Source organism: Molossus molossus, unplaced genomic scaffold, assembly GCF_014108415.1.
Source record: "Molossus molossus isolate mMolMol1 unplaced genomic scaffold, mMolMol1.p scaffold_m16_p_5, whole genome shotgun sequence".
NCBI classification, from domain to species: Eukaryota; Metazoa; Chordata; class Mammalia; order Chiroptera; family Molossidae; genus Molossus; species Molossus molossus.
In genome coordinates this window covers 2,855,160-2,874,319 of record NW_023425388.1, presented here as the reverse complement: position 1 = coordinate 2,874,319, position 19,160 = coordinate 2,855,160, and the positions used below count along the sequence as shown (strand labels likewise).

The following is a 19,160-nucleotide window of genomic DNA, read 5'->3' as shown; positions in this document are numbered from 1 at the left end:
GTGAGTATGTCCCTTTCTGCTCCATGTCACTGGTGTTTGGATGTGAGTTGTACCAGCTAGAAAGTCACGTTCAAAATTTTGCTTCCTTTTCCAGGAAGAAGTGGATGCTGGACAGATTATTTTACAAGAAGCTGTTCCAGTGAAGAGGGGTGATACTGTTGCCACTCTGTCTGAAAGAGTGAAACTGGCAGAACATAAAATCTTTCCCACAGCCCTGCAGCTGGTGGCCAGTGGGGCTGTCCGGCTCGGTGAGGACGGCAGGCTCTGTTGTGTCCAGGATGAGTGAGGCTGCGGATTGAGGAAAGAAGTCTGGCTGTTTACCTGGTGGCTTTTATCATGTGCTCATCTCAGAAGAAACATTGCCAAAAAAGAAAAAAGAGGACCTCACCCTTACCTCTGGCCATTTTTTTTAATGAGCAGAGATTCATTGCGAGCAAGACTGGTGCAGTACATACATTCCGTGCGTGCATTGCCTCCAGGGGTCTTCCAGTTCTCCCTGTTTACAACCTTCTTCTTCAGAAGTAAGCTAGTCATTCAGAATTCCTTTCACTCTTAGCCAAACAAGATTCCAAAACTCTTAATGTTTCTTACCCTCTTTTTCTGGCCAGCGTCACCTGTGGTGCTGGTCCCCCGGGCCTGGGCAGCCGGCCAACAACACTACTCCCTCGCGTAGACTGGTCAGCAGCTGCCATCGGGTAAACCAGAGAGTCGGGGGCTTCTCTCCACACAGGTCCCTGTGCTGTAGAAACAGTCGGCTCTGCTTCTGCAGAGTTCACGCAACATTGTTGGGCACCTATTACACGTGCCCAACACTGTCCTGTGAAGTTTATAGAAAGTTAAGAAATCTAAAGAAAAATGTTGTTGGTTGATAAAATCACATGCTTTAAAAGTACAGGCCTGCCCTGGCCGGTTTGACTCAGCGCTTAGAGCGATGGCCTGCAGACTGGAGTCATGGGTTCAACTCTGGTCAAGGGCACGTATGTACCTTGTTTTCAGGTCAATCCCCAGCCCTGGTCAGGGTTATGCAGGAGGCATGTGTATCTCTCACATCGATGTTTTTCTCTCTCTCAATTTTTTTTTTTTTTGGATTTTTAGAGAGGAATGGAGAGGGAGAGAGGGATAGAAACATCAATGAAACAGGACATCGATTGGCCGCCTCCTGCATGCCCCCAACTGGGGATCGGGCCCACAACCTGGGCAGGTGCCGTAACCAGGAATCGAACCTCCGACTTCTTGGTGCATGGGTCAACACTCAACCACTGAGCCACACCAGCCAGGCTCTCACTCTCTCTATCTCTATCTCTTAAGATAAAAAAAAGTAGAGGCTAGTGCCAAGATGTAAGTTAGACAAACCAATGTAAGTTTATGACTTCAGAAATAAAACTTCCCAGCCCTTAGGTTGATACTAACCTCCACTGAAAGGACCCTGGACTCCATGTAAGACAGCTGATTCCATATCTTGGGATAGGAAGAACCAAAATGTGTGTGAATACCTGGTTTCCAGAAACTTCTCAGTTTCACACTAGAAAATGGCAGGGTGACACCGGCAGACAGCAGGGCTTCGGCGGTGCCCCACTGTCCGGTTTGTGACGAGTTCATTGTTACGTGGGCATGTTGGATGTGTTTAGTGATACTCATTTAAGCTAAGAAAAATCATAATACGATGAAGGGTGAAAACACATCAATATTTTTTTGATGTAAGAAACACGGCCCTTTTTTTTTTTTTTTAATCCTCACCCAAGGATATTTTTCCCGTTGAGTTTTAGAGGGGGAGGGAGGGGGTTGAGAGAGAAACAGGGCCAGGGATCCAACCTTTAATCCAGGTATTTGCCCTTGACCAGGAATCAAACCTGAAACCCTTTGGTTTGTAGGATGGCACTCTAACCACTTAGCATGGTAGCCAGGGCACATGTGGGCATTTTTATTATAGATGTCTTTGTTTTCGTTTGTGTAAGCAGAAATAGAACAAATCAGCCCCTTGACCACACTGTGTTCAGGTAGAAAGACCCGAGGGCGGGGGGGTGGGGTTCCCACTGTTAATAAGCCCTGCTGGATGCATAGCAATCAGAGAAAAGGATTCAGGTGTGGGTTCCAAATGTTCTAAAGAGGAAAACGTTAACTTTTTTTTTAATCTTAACCCAAGGATATGTTTTTATTGATTTGAGAGGGAAACATCGATTGGTTGCCTCTCATATGCACCCCAACCAGGGCTTGATCCTGCAACCTAGGCATGTGCCCTGACGAGGAATCAGACCCACAGCCTTTCATTGTACAGGACGACGCTCCAACCCACTGAGCAACCCAGTCAGAGCTTTTTTTTTTTTACTGTTTTTAACCGCTATACAAACTTTTAAGTAATTCAAGTATAATATATAATTATACTGTTTGACAGTGTGCTGCTAGTCACTTGTTTCTTTCTTTCTTGGCATTTTTCTCCCGTGCTAAGCAGCCAGAAACAGCCCAGACCGTGCCCCAGGGAGAGGCTGGCAAGGGTGCCACTTGGCACTCGGTGTGTGGCTGTCCGCAAGCAAGCACACGCTGGTGTATCTCTGCGTAGATCACGCAGGCTTAAAGTCCAGGCGGGGTGATCTCACTGGCCAAGTTTAGATCACCCCACCTGCTTAGCCGGGGTCAGAGGGTCAAACTGCCTCTCACAACAGTGGGCACCATGCTCGGCATCCCCAGAACAAGGTCCAGCCCACAGTTGAAGAAACTCAAGAAGATTCATAAAACCCCAGGTTCTTTTTAAAGTCAGCTTCTCATCACCTTGGGCTGCTTTTGACCAGTTATTCAGTACAGTGTGGCCTCCACCACTGTCTATAAGATCGTCTCTGGTAGCTGTTCTTTCCCAAGCCCTTGAGTTTGCCACAGCACAGGCCGTTCTCCTCTATCTGGAGCTTGTTGTAAATGAACATTTAAACATTTGTAAGCAGAAACAGTCCAGACTGCACAGTTGATAACAAAATCTGGTCTAGCTGTGCAATGGAGTATTTGGTTATAAAAAGGGATGAAGTACAGACACTGCAACATGAACCTTGAAATGTTACACTGAGTGAAAGAATCCAGTCCCATGTGAGTTGATTCACTGACATGAAATTCCCAGAGGGGCAAATTCAGAGAGAGTGGATTAGTATTTACCCAGGGCTGTGGGGATAGAGGTAGTTGGGGGTGATGACTAAAGGGTGCAGGGTTTCTTTTTGGGTCATGAGAATGTTCTAAAATTGATTGTGCTGATAGTTCCATCAGCCCATGATTTTACCTAAAGCCACTGAACTGAACCGTGCCCTGTAAGTACGTGAGGGGTGTGGCACGTGACTTCTGTCTCAGTAGAACTTCCTCCAAAAAGAGGTAACAGCTGCTCTGTCACTGAAAAAACTCAGCTTTTACAATACATCAGAACTACATTTAATCTTACGTTATAAAATGCATTAAACTTACATTATAATATTTCACACTCAGCATGTAAAGTCACTTAACACATTGCTGACCCGCAATTTTATGCAGAAGTTATCTCACGTCCCGGCTGTTTTCGTAATTGCGTATGAAAGTGAAACAATCCAAATAAACTTCAGGATACTTTTTTATACATAATAAATTTAAATGAAACTTTGTACATATCTGCTATGTATTTTATACATATACATTTTAGTAATTTTTTTGGTGTGGTATACTGTATAGCAATCACCTTTTGAAACACACACTTTACATGTTCTAGTTGGATTTGTTTTATACCGGTGACTATTTTTCTTAAAACATGGTCTTTTAGTTGCCCTGAGAGCCTAAAAGGTGAATCAACATAAGGAGCTTTTAGAAGGACCGGAAGTGTTAGGTTCTGAGCTGCACTCATTTGAACCAGCAGATACCCATTCCCCAGCTACTTCAGGTAGAAATTTTTTGTATCGTATTTTTATTTTGTCTATTGTAATTACAGTAAATTTTTAGTGCATTGAATAAAGGGCCACCCTGAGTTTCACAAATTGAAATAGCTAATGCAAGTGCAAACAACGTGTGAGCGGTCAACAGTATGTTGAGTGAACACAGATAAGACATCCGCGCTGTGTGCCAGAAAGCATACTGTGTGTGCCTTAGTCCTCAGATCCTCCTCAGCTGACCTGGTAACTCTCCGGGATAAGCTTATTAAAAAGGCTAGCTCCAGCCCTGGCCGGTTTGGCTCAGCGGTTAGAGCGTCGGCCTGCGATCCAGAGAGACCCGGGTTCGGTTCCCGCTAAGGGCACGTACCTCGGTTGCAGTTTGTCCCCGGCCCTGGTCGGTTGTGCAGGTGGCAGCCACTCGATGTGTCCCTTTCACGTTGCTGTTTCTCTCTCTCTCTGTTCCTCTCTCTCCCTTCCACTCTACCTGAACAAAAAATGGAAAAATGTCCTCAGGTGAGGATAAAAAAAAAAACTTTTAAAAATGCTAGCTCCTGAGCCCAACCTGCACTCAGCACTGCAATAAAAGTATGGAGATTCTAATATTCTGAATCTTTCCATTTTACAAAAAAAAAGAAGAAAGGTTCATGAATTGAAATATTTGTGGACACAAAGTCAGACTGCATCAAAGCGCAGCTTTGTTCTGGCACTGCCCCTGGTCCCTCTGCTTCGGTAGCAATCAGAAACAAAGCAAGCTCGTCATCGAAATCATCTGAGTTAGATGCTTGGCTGACAAGTTTGTCAGGTCTTCCTTCAGTTTTGTTGAAAGCTAGTATAGGAGACGCTCCAGTTTTAGGAAGGATTTCTCTCTCAGCAGTCACAGCAAGTCAACCTTTCCATTGTGCCTTCGGTGTCCTGAGGGTGTTTACAGAACACTAGTAAGATTCCGGATAAGTGAAAGGTGTGCCTTTCTTTTGCAAAGTGAGGGAGGAATGGTGTTCAAAGAGCAGGTGGGACTTGCATACATTCAGGGATTTGTATACTGAATACCTTCGTACCACCCCAGGGCCATCGTTAGCTTAGATGCAGCGTAGGCCCTGGAACTGAGCAGGTTGGTGAGTGCAGATGATGCCAGTGATCACAGTGAGCAGATGCAGAGCATCACAGCACTAGAACCCTGAGTCACCAAGTTAGAGAGGAGGAGGCAGCCCTGGGAAGGATGGGCAGCTCAGAGGGGGCCCAGGAGAGGGATGCCACCAGGTCAGGGGGAAGGGTGTTTAAAGGAGCAGGAGCGGACTTCTTTCCCTTAGAGACCAAGTGGAGTAAGGAGAGACATCTTGATCTTGTATGTGGAGGCTCGAGCCTCCCCAGTGTGGTGCGATGGCCCTGATGGAGCAGCAACCCAAAGCTGGATCAGCCGGACAGGGGGTGAGAAAATAATCAAAGGGGCCACTTTTATCTTTGTTTTTTTTTTTTCAGTCCTCACCCGAGGATATTTCTACATTTATCCTCAGACGGAGTGGGAGGGAGAGAGAGAAACATCAGTGTGAGAGACATGTCTACTGATTGCCACCTGCATGACCCCAACCCGGGCCGGGCCACTTTAAAAAAGAGCTGATTTGGCGAGAGTTGGCCTGTGGACCAAAGAGTTTCTGGATCAATTCCGGTCAAGGGCATGTACCTGGGTCGCAGGTTTGATCCACAGCCCCAGTAGCGGTTGTGCAGGAGGCAACCAATTGATGTGTCTCTCACATTGATGTTTCTCCCTTCCCCTCTATCTGAAAATCAATGGAGAAATGTCCTCTGCTGAGGATTAACGAAAAAGTAAATAAAATGAAATGGAGCTGGAGCTGCCACCCCAGAGGAACCGCCTTGCATGTCTCATGCTTCAAACCTTAGAATGTCAAAACAGGGCCAGGTAACCTTTGCACTGGGCCTAACGTAACATTGTGTCCCAAAGAACCATTTGCAAGGATAACAAAGCAGATACCTACAGCAGTGATGACTAGTGAACTGAAAATTAAATACATTGTTTAGAATTAGTGTTACTATGCTAGCTTATCTGAACCCACAGAAATGCCTTCTGTGGATGTAATTGTTCCCCTTCCCTTTCTCCTCACTACCCCTGGCCTTTGTCTCCGAAATCTGGGTACTCTTTGGGGTTTTGCCAGATAGTGATTCTTTTTTATCTCAAATGCTTATTGCCCCTCACTTGGAAAAGGACTTTTATTTCTAGATTACCAAGGGAATGTCCAGCAAGGAGGAACTGAGGAGGCTAAAGTTTCTACTTACTCTTAGAGTTTTCCATCTCAGGGGAAACAGTTTGGATAGTACAAATTTGTGGAGTACACTGAAGAAACGTATGATGCTCAGAGACCTGTTGTATTAGTTTGCTAGGGCTGCTATCAAAATAGCCCGGAATGGGTTGCTTCAACAACGGTCCCTGAACCTCAGCATTCAATACCAACATTCTGGGCCAGAGCATTCATTGTTGTGGGGAGTCCTGTGCTGTGCATTGTAGGATTTTCAGCAGCATCCCTGGTCTCTACCTGCTAGATGCCAGTAACAATGAAAAATGTCTCCATTTTACATCCTCACCAATTGTGCAGTTTCCAGTGTCTGCACAGTGTCATCATCACTTGTTATTTTCTGATTTTTCATAGTAACTATCCTAATGGGTGTGATGTGGTTATCTCATTATGGTTTTGATTTGCATTTCTCTAATGATTAGTGATGTTGTCCATCTTTTCATATACTTGTCAGCCATCTGTCTATTTTCCTTGGAGAAATGTCTATTCAAGTCCTTTGCCCATTTTTTAATCCACTGTTTTTTTTACTGTCTCTATGGTTTTATCTTTTCCAGTCATATGGTTGGAATTATATAACATGCAGCCTTTTCACATTGGCCTCTTTCACTGTGCAATGCGCATTTAAGGTTCCTTCATGTCTGTTCATGGCTCGATGATTCAATTATTATTTTTATTATTGTATAGATGTACCACAATTTATTCACCTATTGAAAGACATCTTGGTTGCTTCCAGTTTGGGGCAATTATGAATACATTCTTGTTAAGAAATCAAGAATGGCCCTGGCCGGTTTGGCTCAGCAGTTAGAGCGTCGACCTGCAGTCCATAGAGACCCGGGTTCGGTTCCCGCTAAGGGCACGTACCTCGGTTGCAGTTTGTCCCCAGCCCTGGTTGGTCGTGCGGGTGGCCGCCACTCGATGTGTCCCTTTCATGTCGATGTTTCTCTCTTCCTCTCTCTCCCTCCCACTCTATCTGAACAAAATATTGAAAAATGTCCTCGGATGAGGATAAAAAATAAATTAAAAAAGAAATCAAGAATGGCACACTGAAAAGTTGCAAGAATAATATAAAAGCCTTCCAAAAAGCCTTTACCCAGATTTCCCAATTACCATTTCCCTCCATGTGGTTTGGTGTTTGCTCGCTTCCAGCCCTTTGCTGTATGCATGCATTTATTTCAAGTCACTAGAGCAATCCGCAGGCTTCATGTCCCTTTACCCATAAATACTTCAATGTGTATTTCCTAAGAACTCGGACAGAGCCAAGTGCTCACTGTAGATCTCCCCAGAGCAGATCCTTAACCCTGAGCTGTCAAGAATGGAAATCAAGTGATTCTTTAACATCGTTTCATACAAAAAGTATTATTGAATCAAGAATGGCCTCTTCAAAAAGGAGCTTGGGGAACAAACTGGATTTATGGGCTCGTTTTCATGCTTTTCTATTGAGAACAGCGTGGGCCACATATCCAGTGTCACCTAGAGCTTGAGGTGTCTCTGGACAAGCGGTGCCCTGCAAATTCGTCCCCGGCCATCCCTAATGGCGGGCTCTCTGAACGGAAGCGCCGTAACATCTCATTCCAAAGCTGTCTTTGGAGTCAGCTTTAAAACCAATCTCTCAAGCATCTTGGTCCTGCAGCAAAGAGCATTCTGTGCCAGCTTCGTGGATTCAGACTTATGTTGCTGACATCGACAGCTGGGGAGCTGTGAGAAAAAGGGGCACACCCTCCTCGTCCGGGTCTTTAACTTGCAAAACCTTTGTGTGACTATAGCCGACCCTATTGCATTGTGCACTTGGGAATGTAAGAGGGTAGATTGTGTCTTCACCGAAAGAGAAGATGGTAACTACATGAATACGTTGATTAGCTTTATTGTCGTGATTATGTCACATTGTATACATATATCAAGTTTTCAAGTAGTACGCCTTAAATACATAGGATTTTATTTGTCAGTCGCTCCTCGTGAAGCTGGGAGCCGGTTCTGAAGGCTGAGGAGGCCCTTGAGCAGTGACCTCAGTAGACACGCCGGGTGAAGGCAATGGCTGGAAACAGTTCGCATCTGGAGCCCCAGGAGCCGGCGTGCACCGTTCTCCCTGCGCGTGGCCTGTAATTAGCGGGAGCACATACATTATTCATCATTTCAAGGAACAGCTCCAGTCAAATGCAGAGAAGTCAGGCTCAACCATAAATCATCACATTGATTCAATGCCCAAAGTGAGAATCGGACGCCCTGCCTGGGAAGGGCAGTTCACCATTAGCCAAGATGCCCAGATCCTGTGTGTGGCCCTTCCTGACCACCTTAGGATAGTTCAGTAACTGCTTAACCTGGCTGGGGAGCGGGGCAACACCCAAATGAATGTGACTCTTCTCCTTTCCCGGACACCCTCCCCTTAGAGTTCAGACTGCTGGTGAGCTACATAAACCTACCTTCTTTCTCCTCAAGCTGACACTATGTCAAAATCGTCCTTGGTTTGCCCTGGCCCGTGTGGCTCAGTTGGCTGAGCATTGTCCTGTGCACCGAGAGGTCGCCAATTTGATTCCTGGTCACACATGCCAGGGTTTCGGGCTCAATTCCCAATAGATGGCATGCAGGAGGTAGCTGATCAAAGCTTCGCTCTCACATCAGTATTTCTCCCTCTCCCTTCCTCTCTAAAAAATCGATAAAAAATATTTTTTAAAAAATCTTCCTTGGTCAGACAGTAAGAAATTAACGAAGATGTTATTCAGAGAGGAAAGCATATTCATGGTGGTTCTAAAAATGGCAGCTCCAGAAGATACCATCTGCAAACGACACTGGACAATGTTCAGTTTTAGCATCCAGATTGAACCATCAATCTTCAGGGAAGTGTGGTTTGGGTTACTGTGGCACCACACCTCATTGGAAACAAAAAGGCTTCTTTGCGTTTACCACAGAACCAGCAAATAAAAGAAAACAAAAACAAAACACAACCCCCACTTGCTTTGGTCAAAGTGTGAAATTACAGCTGGTACAATTCCCGTACCACGCTTCGTGCAGTGGCTCAGTACACATGTACTGTAACCATCAAGTCAGGACATTTGTTTTTTAGTAACTTTCTAAAATATCATCCATCTTCCACCCACCCAGCAACGCAATTAGTAAAGGTTTTGATGTGCTGACTAAATTCTTGCCAACTGTCTACTCTCCCGTTTATGGAAAAATTTGATTCAACATGCTCAACTATACCGTGAGAGCACAGACGTATGAAAAAGATGCTCTAAACTGAAAATGGCACATCTAACCCAGGGATTTTCAACCTTTTGCATCGCTTGGCACACACAAACTACTAAAATTCTGCGGCACAAGAAAAATATATCCTTTGCCTATCTGACAAGAAACATAGGTATAATTTTGATTCATTCATACTAGACGGCTATTGTGTTGGCTGTTGTCGTTTTTTGACTTGACATTCTAAGGGAAAAGAGGTCAGTTCCTCAACTAAACAGACAGGTATGGCATGTCTTAAAACTTGTGGCTCACCAGTTGAAAATTGCTGATCTAACCCAACATACTTGCATTTAAAAGTAGTGCTGCCCGGCTGGTGTGGCTCAGTGGTTGAGCATCCACCCATGCACCAAGAGGTTGCTGGTTCGATTCCTGGTCAGCGCACATGCCCAGGTTTCTGGCTCAGTCCCCAGTGGGGGGCATGCAGGAGGCGGCCAATCGATGTTTCTCTCACTGATGTTTCTGTTGCTCCCTCTCCCTTCCTCAAAAAATCAACAAGAACATATAAAATAAATAAATAATTTTTTTTTTTTTTAATCCTCACCGGAGGACATTTTTCCATTTTTCAGGTAGAGTGGGAGAGAGAGAGAGAGAGAGAGAAACATCGATGTGAAAGGAACACATCGAGTGGCTGCCACCTGCACAACCGACCAGGGCCAGGGACAAATTGCAACCGAGGTCCGCGCCCTTAGCAGACACCGAACCCGGGTCTCTCAGGACCGCAGGCCGACGCTCTAACCGCTGAGCCAAACCGGCCAGGGCTAAATAAATAAAATTTAAAAATAGATAAAAGTAGTCCTGCCCTGGCTGGTGTGGCTCAGTTGGTTGAGCATTGTTCAAGCACTGAAAGTTATTACCAGTTTGATTCCTGGTCTGGGCACATGCCCAGGTTTGGGGTTTGGTCCCCAGCGGTCAGGGTGTGTACAGGAGGCAACCTCAATGTTTCTCACATTGATGCTTCTCTCTCTCCCCCTTCCTCTCTAAAATCAATAATAAAAAAACAACAGTCCTGCCCTGGCCGATTTGGCTCAGTGGTTAGAGCGTCGGCCTGTGGTCCGGAGAGGCCCGGGTTCGGTTCCCGCTAAGGGCACGTACCTCAGTTGCAGTTTGTCCCCGGCCCTGGTTGGCTGTGCGGGTGGCAGCCACTCGATGTGTCCCTTTCACGTCGATGTTTCTCTCTCTCTCTCTCTCTGTTCCTTTCTCTCCCTCCCACTCTACCTGAACAAAAAATGAAAAATGTCCTCGTGTGAGGATAAAAAAAACAAAACAAAACAAAAAAACAGTCCTGTCTGGCCAGTGTGGCTCAGTGGTTAAGCGTTGACCCATGCACCAAGAGGTCGCCAATTTGATTCCTGGTCAGGACACATGCCCAGGTTGTGGGCCTAATCCCTGGTGGGGGGCATGCAGAAGGTAGTCAATTGATATTCTCTCTCATCGATGTTTCTATCTCTTCCTCTCCCTTCCTCTCTCTAAAATCAATAAAGGAAAAAAAATTTAAAAAACAACAGTCCTTATGTGTAAGATTATCTAACTTTTTTTTTTTTTTTTTCATTTATCTTGAGATAAAGCAGGAGGGAGACAGGGAGGAAGAGAGAGAGAGAAACATCAATGTGAGAGAGACACATCAAGTGGTTGCCACCCACCGGCCAGGGTTATCCAACATTTTTAAAAGAGCCAAGAGTTTAATTAAGCAAGGTAACATGATCACATTAAGAATACTACTCAAGCCCTGGCCAGTTTGGCTCAGCAGTTAGAGTGTCGGCCCACGGACCAGGGAAAGTCCCGGATTCAGTTCCCACTAAGGGCATGTACCTCGGTTGTAGTTTGTCCCCGGCCCCGGTTGGGGTCGTGTGGGTGGCAGCCAGTCAATATGTCTCTCTCATGTCGGTCGGTGTTTCTCTCTCTTCCTCCCTCTCTCCCTCCTGCTCTATCTGAAGATGAATGCAAAAATGTCCTTGGGTGAGGATGAAAAAAAAAAAAATACTAGTCAGCCTGTGTGTTTTCTGACTCTAAATTTGATCTTATAACCACATCCTAATCACTAGGCCTGCTGACTGCAGAGTGTGTAGCCACCTTTTTAAAAGACAATTATTTTTTTTTCAAGCTGAAGTTTTATTTCAAATGTAGAAGAAAGGGTTCTTGAAAATGCTGATGGATAAAGCAAAAGGATACAGTGCTCTCTTCCTACGCGTCAGCAGCCTGTGCAAGTGCAGGACAATACACAGTACATAAGAGCTGGTCGAATTTCAGTCGTTTTGTGTTAGATTATCTGTGCCTAGATCATGGAGAGATTCTCAGTGTGTGATCTTGGTTCTGGGTTTACACCTTTACTGAGCATGAACAAGAGCTCCTGCTCCCTGGCCAGAGCCAAATCCTTTGGGTCCAAAGTTCTTTGCATAGCACCCTTTACAACAGAGTTCACTTCCTTCCTCGGTCAGAGTTGTTGATCCAAGACTCTTTCGACACTTGGCACAGGGGAAGCCGCTTTTGTACCAGGACTTTCCTGCTCCTATGACTCTCAGCAGCATACATGGAACCCCCACATCTGGAACACTGCTCGGCTCCTCTGCATTTCTGAGTAAATTATGTTTTTTTCTTTATTGATTTTAGAGCGAGGGAGAGGGAGATGGAAACATCGGAGAGGACATTGATTGGCCACCGCCTGCATGCCCCCCACAGGGATTTGGCTTTGCCCTGACCGGGAATTGAACTGGCGACCTCTTGGTGCATGGGTCGTTGCTCAGCCACTGAGCCACATCAGCCAGGCTCTCTGAGCAAACTTCGAAGTGTCTGGATTTGTTGCAGGCCTGTGAGGTTGAACTCTGCCTGGCTTGACGCCCAGCCTCCCGCCCTGGTCCATGTTAAGCATGCCAGCACCCAGGCCGGAACCGCAGCCTTGTGGCCGCCACGTCTTTCCATAGCGGGTTCGAGTGCATCTCTTCACCACGTGTTGCCCGTTGTGCGGAATCTTTCCTGCAAACCACGCACAGAAAGCAGCGGCAGTGGAAGGTTCTCCCAGCACACTGCACCTCTGCGACACGCGGCACGGTCCTCCGACGGCCTCCACTTTCTCCCACCTCCCCGATGACATTTCAAGTCGGAGGCAGGACCACCACCACCAGGCAGAGCTAGGGAAGCTGAGTCGGGGGGGTGCACAGGAATCCGGGAGCCATTATTTTAAGGTGGTGTTCTTTCTGCCGTAACTAAACTGAACAAGAATGCTGTGGGTTATCATTCCCGGGGCCTGCTGACTGCAAAGCCTGTGTGTTTCTCTGAAGGTCAGCCTTAGGACACCTGGTGAATCTGGAACAAAACACCCTGCATTAAATAACATCGTATCGTTACACCTGCCGAATTTGGTGTGATGGTGATGTAAGAGAATGTCCTTGTTTTGAGGAAATACTGAAGTACTTTTATTTATTTTTAAAAATGTTTTTATTGATTATTTTTAGAGAGGGAGAGATAGAAAATTGGTGTGAGAGAAACATCGATCAGCTGCCTCCTGCATGCCCCCTACTAGGGATCGAACCCACAACCCGGGCATGTGCCCTGACTGGGAATTGAACCAGGATATCTCAGTTGGTGGGACCACGCTCAGTCCACGGAGCCACACCCAAGGGCTATTGAAGTATTTTTTAAAATACTTTTTCTTTATTGATTTTAGAGAGAGAGCAAGGGAGAGGGAGAGATAGAAACATCGATGAGAGAGAACATCAACTGACCGCCTGCTGCATGCCCCCCACTGGGGATCAGACCCACAACCTGGGCATGTGCCCTGACCAGGAATCAAACTGGTGACCTCTTGGTGTATGGGTCAGTGCTCAACCACTGAGCCACATCTGGCTGGTACTGAAGTATTTTTTGTTGTTGTTCAAATAGAGTGGGAAGGAGAGAGTGAGAGAGAGAGAGAGAGAAACATTGACGTGAAAGGGACACATTGAGTGGTTGCCTCCTGCACGACCCAACCAGGGCCAGGTACAATTGCAACCGAGGTACGTGACCTTAGTGGGAACCGAACCTGGGTCTCTCTGGACCGCAGGTCGATGCTCTGACCGCTGAGCCAAACCAGCCAGGGCTGCAGTATTTTTAAATGACTGCAGGAGGGGTGCCGGTAGGGTGGGGGGATGAAAGAACCTATATAGATAAAGAGAGACTGATAAAGCAAATGTGGCAACTCTCTAGCACAGACAACACCAGAAACTGCCCAGATCCAGATTTGTTGTTGTTAATCCTCACCCAGGGATATTTCTCCATTGATTTTTAGATAGAGGAGTGGAAGGGAGGGAGGGGGAGAGAGAAAGACACATCCATTGGTTGCCTCCCTCATGACACGGAGGGCCAGGAATGGAACCTGCAACCCAGGTATGTGCTCTTGACTGGGAATTGAACTCTCCACCCTTCCGTCTGAAGGCCAAGCTCCAACCACTGAGCCAAACCGGCCAGGGCAGAATCACAGTTCTTTTATGTTCACTGTTTGCTTGTAAGAAAATCTCTCTGAATCGGAATTTAAAGCTTTTTTCTGTGCACCTACAGAAAAGGTAAAGTATTATACAGCCTACAACTCAGGAGGAATAGAACAGTAGAAGAGCTAGTACCTATTTCTGGCTCTTTTTAGGAGACATAATAAAAAAACTGCGGCCCTGGCCGGTTTGGCTCAGCGGTTGGAGCGTCGGCCTGCGGTACAGAGAGACCCGGGTTCGGTTCCCGCTAAGGGCACGTACCTCAGTTGCAGTTTGTCCCCGGCCCTGGTTGGTCGTGCGGGTGGCAGCCACTCGATGTGTCCCTTTCACATCGATGTTTCCCTCTCTCTTCCTCTCTCTCCCTCCTGCTCTATCTGAACAAAAAATGGAAAAATGTCCTCGGGTGACGATAAAAAATAAAAAAAATAAAAAAAAAAAACAAAAAAAACTGCGTAACGTGCCAGGCACGGTGCCAAGTGGTTTACATACACTGTGTAACTCACAAAAACTCAGCGAGTCTGATGTAATCGTTTCATATGTAAAATGGGGGAAACAGCATTTCACTCCAAGGGCTGTTGTAAGGGTTACGAAACTATACTTAAAGGCATTTGGCACAGTGTCTGGCAAAAAGTAAGTGCTCAACACACGTTTCCGGTCATTGGTCTTCTCACCTTTCAGGTAAACAGATGCAGAGAAAAGCAAATGAAAGAAACAGGATTTTCAACCCCGGTCTGACCCCCAAGTTTCTTTTTCGAAACGACCTGCTCGTAGTAAGTCCCCGTGACGGTGACTGAGCTTAAAGCCAAGGGACCCCAGATGTGACCCTGTCCTCGCCTGTCCTCAGCCCGCACCGCCGGCCGGCCCGGCAGCTGCTCTCTGAGTCCTTGCGGAGCCGACGCGGGGCTGGGCGTCCAGCCCGGGTCGGCGGCACCTTTCCGGGCAGGTGGCCTCTGCGCAGGTGTCCCCGTCTGCGCTGGGAAGAGGATGCTCAGGGGAACGGACTCGTCTCCCCACCTCCCAAAAACGCTACGGAGGGCCGTCGCCGTCCGAACCACTACGACTTCAAGGGCTCGCCACTCTGCCACGAGCCCTACACGCCTGGGTCCCGGTCTCACGACATTTCTGCAGCGCCCTGCTCGCCCCTCCTCCCCCGCGGCAGGCGCAGGCGCGGGCGCATGCGCACGGCGGATCCCGCAGCGCGTCGCACTTCCCGGTGAACTACATCTCCCACAATCCCAATCGACCGGACCACCTCCCGCTCGAGGTGGAGGTGGGGGCGGGGGCGGGCCGGGTCCCCCGGGGGCGGGGCCTCCCAAAATGTCCTGCCTGTGTCCTCTTGGGTAGAACTCGCTTTGAGGGAGCCTGGGGTTCCCCGGTAAGGTAGGACACCTGTCCCGATTGGGTACGATTCTGCCCTCCGCCGTCTCTCAGGACCCTCAGGGTAAACCGGCCCTTGGTCTCGTCCGGAGGAGACCCGGCCGCCGGCCGCGGTGGAGCCCCCGGGCCGTGAAGGGCGGCCGGCGCACGCATGCGCAGAGGCGCAGCATGGGGGCGGGAGCCGCTGCACCCCTTCCCCGCGTCTGTAACGGTGAGTGGGGGGCCGGGCGGGGCGTGTTCCTCGTTAGGACTGACCACTCTCCGCAACGACCACCATTGGCACCACCTCCACCTCCCAGCCGACCCCACAAGCCGTTGACCCCAACTGTCCAGAAAATTGGGGTCCCCAGGAGCTCAGATTTAACGTTCACACGTCAGATAACTCGTGCAGTTAAACCACTTCCATCTGTTCATTGCCATTGCCTGTGTGCACGTCTTTGTCCTCCATGTGCCATATGTTTTCCAAATAGCAGCCGACCTGCCTTGGTTCCCGGCCTGCAGCCAAGAGCTCCTTCCAGCTGGGTACTTACTTCTATTCGAGTTAGTGTCAGACTAGCTACAGACCTTGTCACGGCCTCTGTGTCATGTGAGTGAGAGGTCTCCTTGAGCCCATGGAGACAGTGATGCTGATGAAGCTGATAATCAGCTGGGGATGCAGACAAACATCTTGTTGTGCCCTTGCCCTAACCCTAACCATCCTGCACACCGTGCTGTGTGACTCGCTTGTGCTGCCTCACCTTCAGGGCTGACGTTTTCTTTCCAGATGAGAAGATTGGATGAGCTGCTCTCTAAGAACTTGCCTGCTCTAAAATTCTGTGGTTGGTTATGGAATCCATGTTATATCACAACATGTTAATGCTAGACATCATCAACTTCCATTTCTCTGCTAACATAAGTAAAATACAGTAAAACCTTGATATAATGGACTAATGTAGGCGAGAGGGTGTCCATTAAAGCCAAAAGTCCATTATATAATAAAGTAGGCTTTCCAAATGCACGTGTTAAAAAATCGACAAATTAGTTTACCTGTTTTTTACTTACGTTGACACATTTGTGTAGTTAAAATTAAGTATGTATGAAAAGCTTACTTTCACAGAAAAGTTTTCTATATATATTACTGTAATTTTAAATTTATATTGAATAGGTCTAATGTGCATTCACCAGTCACTGAGAGTAAACAGGTGCACAGGGCTGGGGCGTGGCCTTGTGCACTTGGGAACATCCCCTGTTACAGAAAGTCAGGCCTCATGACAACCAGTGATCATGCACGATGCAGTGTGATCATGTGCTAATCATTCACTGAACAGTGTTTACCAGTGGTGACTCTTGGATTTAAATATGTAGCCTATAGTTGTAGATATGTAATATTTTATTTATTTATTTTTTTATTTTTTTATTTTTTTATCCTCACCCCAGGACATTTTCGCATTTATCCTCAGACAGAGCAGGAGGGAGAGAGGGAGAAAGAGAGAGAAACATCAGTGTGAGAGAGATACATCAAGTGGTTGCACCCACACGACCCCAACCAGGGCTGAGGACAAACTGCAACCGAGGTACATGCCCTTACGGGAACCGAACCCTGGACTCTCTGGTCCACGGACCCACGCTTTAACCGCTGAGGCAAACCAGCCAGGGCTGTAATATTTATTTATATTGGTGAAATTACTACAGTGTTTTTCCAACATATGGCATGTTTGCTAAAATTTGTTTAGAATAACGAATGGCTGGTGTGGCTCAGTTGGTTGGGCATTGTCCCATGCACCAAAAGGTTGCCAGTTCAATTCCTGGTAAGGGCACATGCCCAGGTTTTGGGTTTGATCTCTGGTGAGGGGGCATGCTGGAGGCAACAGATAGATGTATTACTCTCACATCAATGTTTCTCTCTCATTCCCTCTCCCTTTCTCTTTCTCTAAAAATCAATTTGAAAAAAATCTTAAAAAACAATAAATAACAGTGAATTAATAAAAAAATTATAATTAATTTAATTATAAGCAAATCTTGGTTAAAAGTATTTTAAAATTAACAGGTGTTAATTTTCACATATGACATACAAACTGGAAATTTTGTCCCTTAAATCTGAAGTCCATTAAATCAAGGTCCGCCAAATCAAGGGTTTACTATATAGCTATAAGAATTTTGGCAGCCACCTTAGAAAGAACTGCCCCCTGTTGTACTTGTCATTTCTTCCTTTTTGCTGAGAACATGAAATTAGCAGGTAATACAACTTTCTTCACCCTGTCTTTGTTGTCATTTTATAGATCGTTTCTAGGAAGAAGAACGAGTACAGTAATGAACACCTTGTATGTGATGATGGCTCAAATCTTAAGATCTCGCCTGATAAAGGCTGCACTGATTTCTCACCAAATGAAAATGCTTCCATATCTTGGAGTCATTAGAAACAGGATGATGTCAACTCATAAGTCAAAAAAGAAGATGAGAGAATACTATAGGCTGCTGAATCTGGATGAAGGATGCTCTCCAGATGATGTCAGGGAATCTTTTCGTAAGCTCGCCAAGCAGTACCATCCGGATGGCGGCTCTTCTACTGCTGATTCTGCAACATTTATAAAGATCGAAGAAGCTTATAGGAAGGTGCTTTCCCACGTGATGGAACAAACAAATGCCAGACAGCAAAATGTTGAAGAAGCAGACGAAGACGAAAAATTAAAATATAAAACACCCCAACACCGGCATTACTTGAGTTTCGAAGGTATTGGATTTGGGACTCCTAGTCAACGAGAGAAGCAGTATCGGCAATTTAGAGCAGACCGTGCAGCTGAGCAAGTGATGGAGTATCAGAAGCAGAAACTACATAGCCAGTATTTTGCTGATAGTTTAACTGTTAAAGATGTGAGGCAGACTAAAGAACAAAAGATAACCCAGGCAATAGAGCGTTTAGTGGAGGATCTCATCCAGGAATCAATGGCAAAAGGAGATTTTGACAATCTCAGTGGGAAAGGAAAACCTCTAAAAAAATTTTCTGGCTGTTCATATATTGATCCTATGACTCACAACCTGAACAGAATATTGATAGATAATGGATACCAACCGGAATGGATCCTAATGCAAAAGGAAATAAAGGATACTATTGATCAACTCAGAGAGGCAATTTTAGTGTCCAGGAAAAAACTTGGGAATCCCATGACACCCACTGAACAGAAACAGTGGGACCACATTTGTGAGGAATTTCAAGAAGACATCAGGAAATTAAACAAGCGAATTAACGATTTTAATTTAGTTGTTCCCCTCCTAACCAGGCAAAAAGTCCATTTTGATGCACAGAAAGAAATTGCCAGAGCCCAGGAAATATATGAGACCCTTATAAAAACAAAAGAAGTCACAGATAAAAACCGAAATAACATTGATCAGGGAGAAGGGGAGAAAACACCTGGAGTCAAGACAGGTTTTTTCAACTGGATGAATATGTGGAAATTCATTAAAGTCTGACCATCTCAGTGTTCACAGTACTGCCCCAAATCATTTTCAGTTGTACTGACATCACACGTAGAAGCTGGGACTTAGGGCTGTGACCCAGGAGTCTGCGAACTGTGTGCCTCAGGATGTGTCACAGAACTCATGACATCTTCGGTGATGTGTACGGGAGAAAGCTGTAAGAAACTGCATCACAGAAATGTCCAAGCAGCTTTGCTCTGGGAATAGAGCAAGGAAAGAAGCAGCTCTGGGAACACAACTGAATCCGGTTCATTGTCGGTCGTCAGGGACTGGGGCGGAGTCACAGAGGGGATTCCAGGTGTCTCAGTGCAGTCTTAAACTCCGACAATCGAAAACCAGTTGCTTTTGCCATCTTCAAACACAGGCACTTAAACGTAATCAGAATGTTTATGTATATTATCAAAAGTCATAAAACGAATCAACTATGGAGTGTAGGCAAGTAAACCTCCAAATGATGC

At 46.3% G+C, this 19,160-nt stretch overlaps 2 protein-coding genes and 1 pseudogene across 5 annotated transcripts in view; 2 read left to right on the top strand and 1 right to left on the bottom strand.

Annotated features, from left to right (window-relative positions):
- The window catches only part of GART (phosphoribosylglycinamide formyltransferase, phosphoribosylglycinamide synthetase, phosphoribosylaminoimidazole synthetase), a 32,717-nt gene extending 32,401 nt beyond the window's left edge, over nt 1–316 (top strand). For all 3 annotated transcript variants that reach the window (XM_036242613.1, XM_036242611.1, XM_036242612.1), the window contains one exon: nt 95–316. In XM_036242613.1, coding sequence (XP_036098506.1) covers nt 95–286 — 192 coding nt within the window. In that variant the 3' untranslated portion in view covers nt 287–316. The remainder of the gene's footprint in view (nt 1–94) is intronic.
- Nucleotides 315–18,747, top strand: DNAJC28 (DnaJ heat shock protein family (Hsp40) member C28). Of its 2 annotated transcripts, none has more exons than XM_036242614.1 (2): nt 315–521; nt 17,508–18,747. In XM_036242614.1, the coding sequence occupies exons 1-2, from the start codon at nt 337–339 to the stop codon at nt 18,694–18,696; spliced, it is 1,374 nt and encodes a 457-aa protein (XP_036098507.1). In that variant the 5' UTR covers nt 315–336; the 3' UTR covers nt 18,697–18,747. The 2 variants fall into 2 exon arrangements, with proteins under 2 accessions (XP_036098507.1, XP_036098508.1); XM_036242615.1 differs by lacking the exon at nt 315–521 and adding an exon at nt 15,191–15,460.
- Nucleotides 11,740–15,526, bottom strand: LOC118617542 (annotated as a pseudogene).
- Nucleotides 18,748–19,160: the final 413 nt, after the last annotated feature.

What these genes read in the sequence shown, in the direction of transcription:
- DNAJC28 (XM_036242614.1), top strand. Translation starts at nt 337, where the DNA reads ATGTGCTCATCTCAGAAGAAACATTGCCAAAAAAGAAAAAAGAGGACC. An exon ending in TACAACCTTCTTCTTCAGAA is followed by an intron (nt 522 to 17,507) that starts GTAAGCTAGTCA and finishes GTCATTTTATAG; the next exon opens with ATCGTTTCTAGGAAGAAGAA.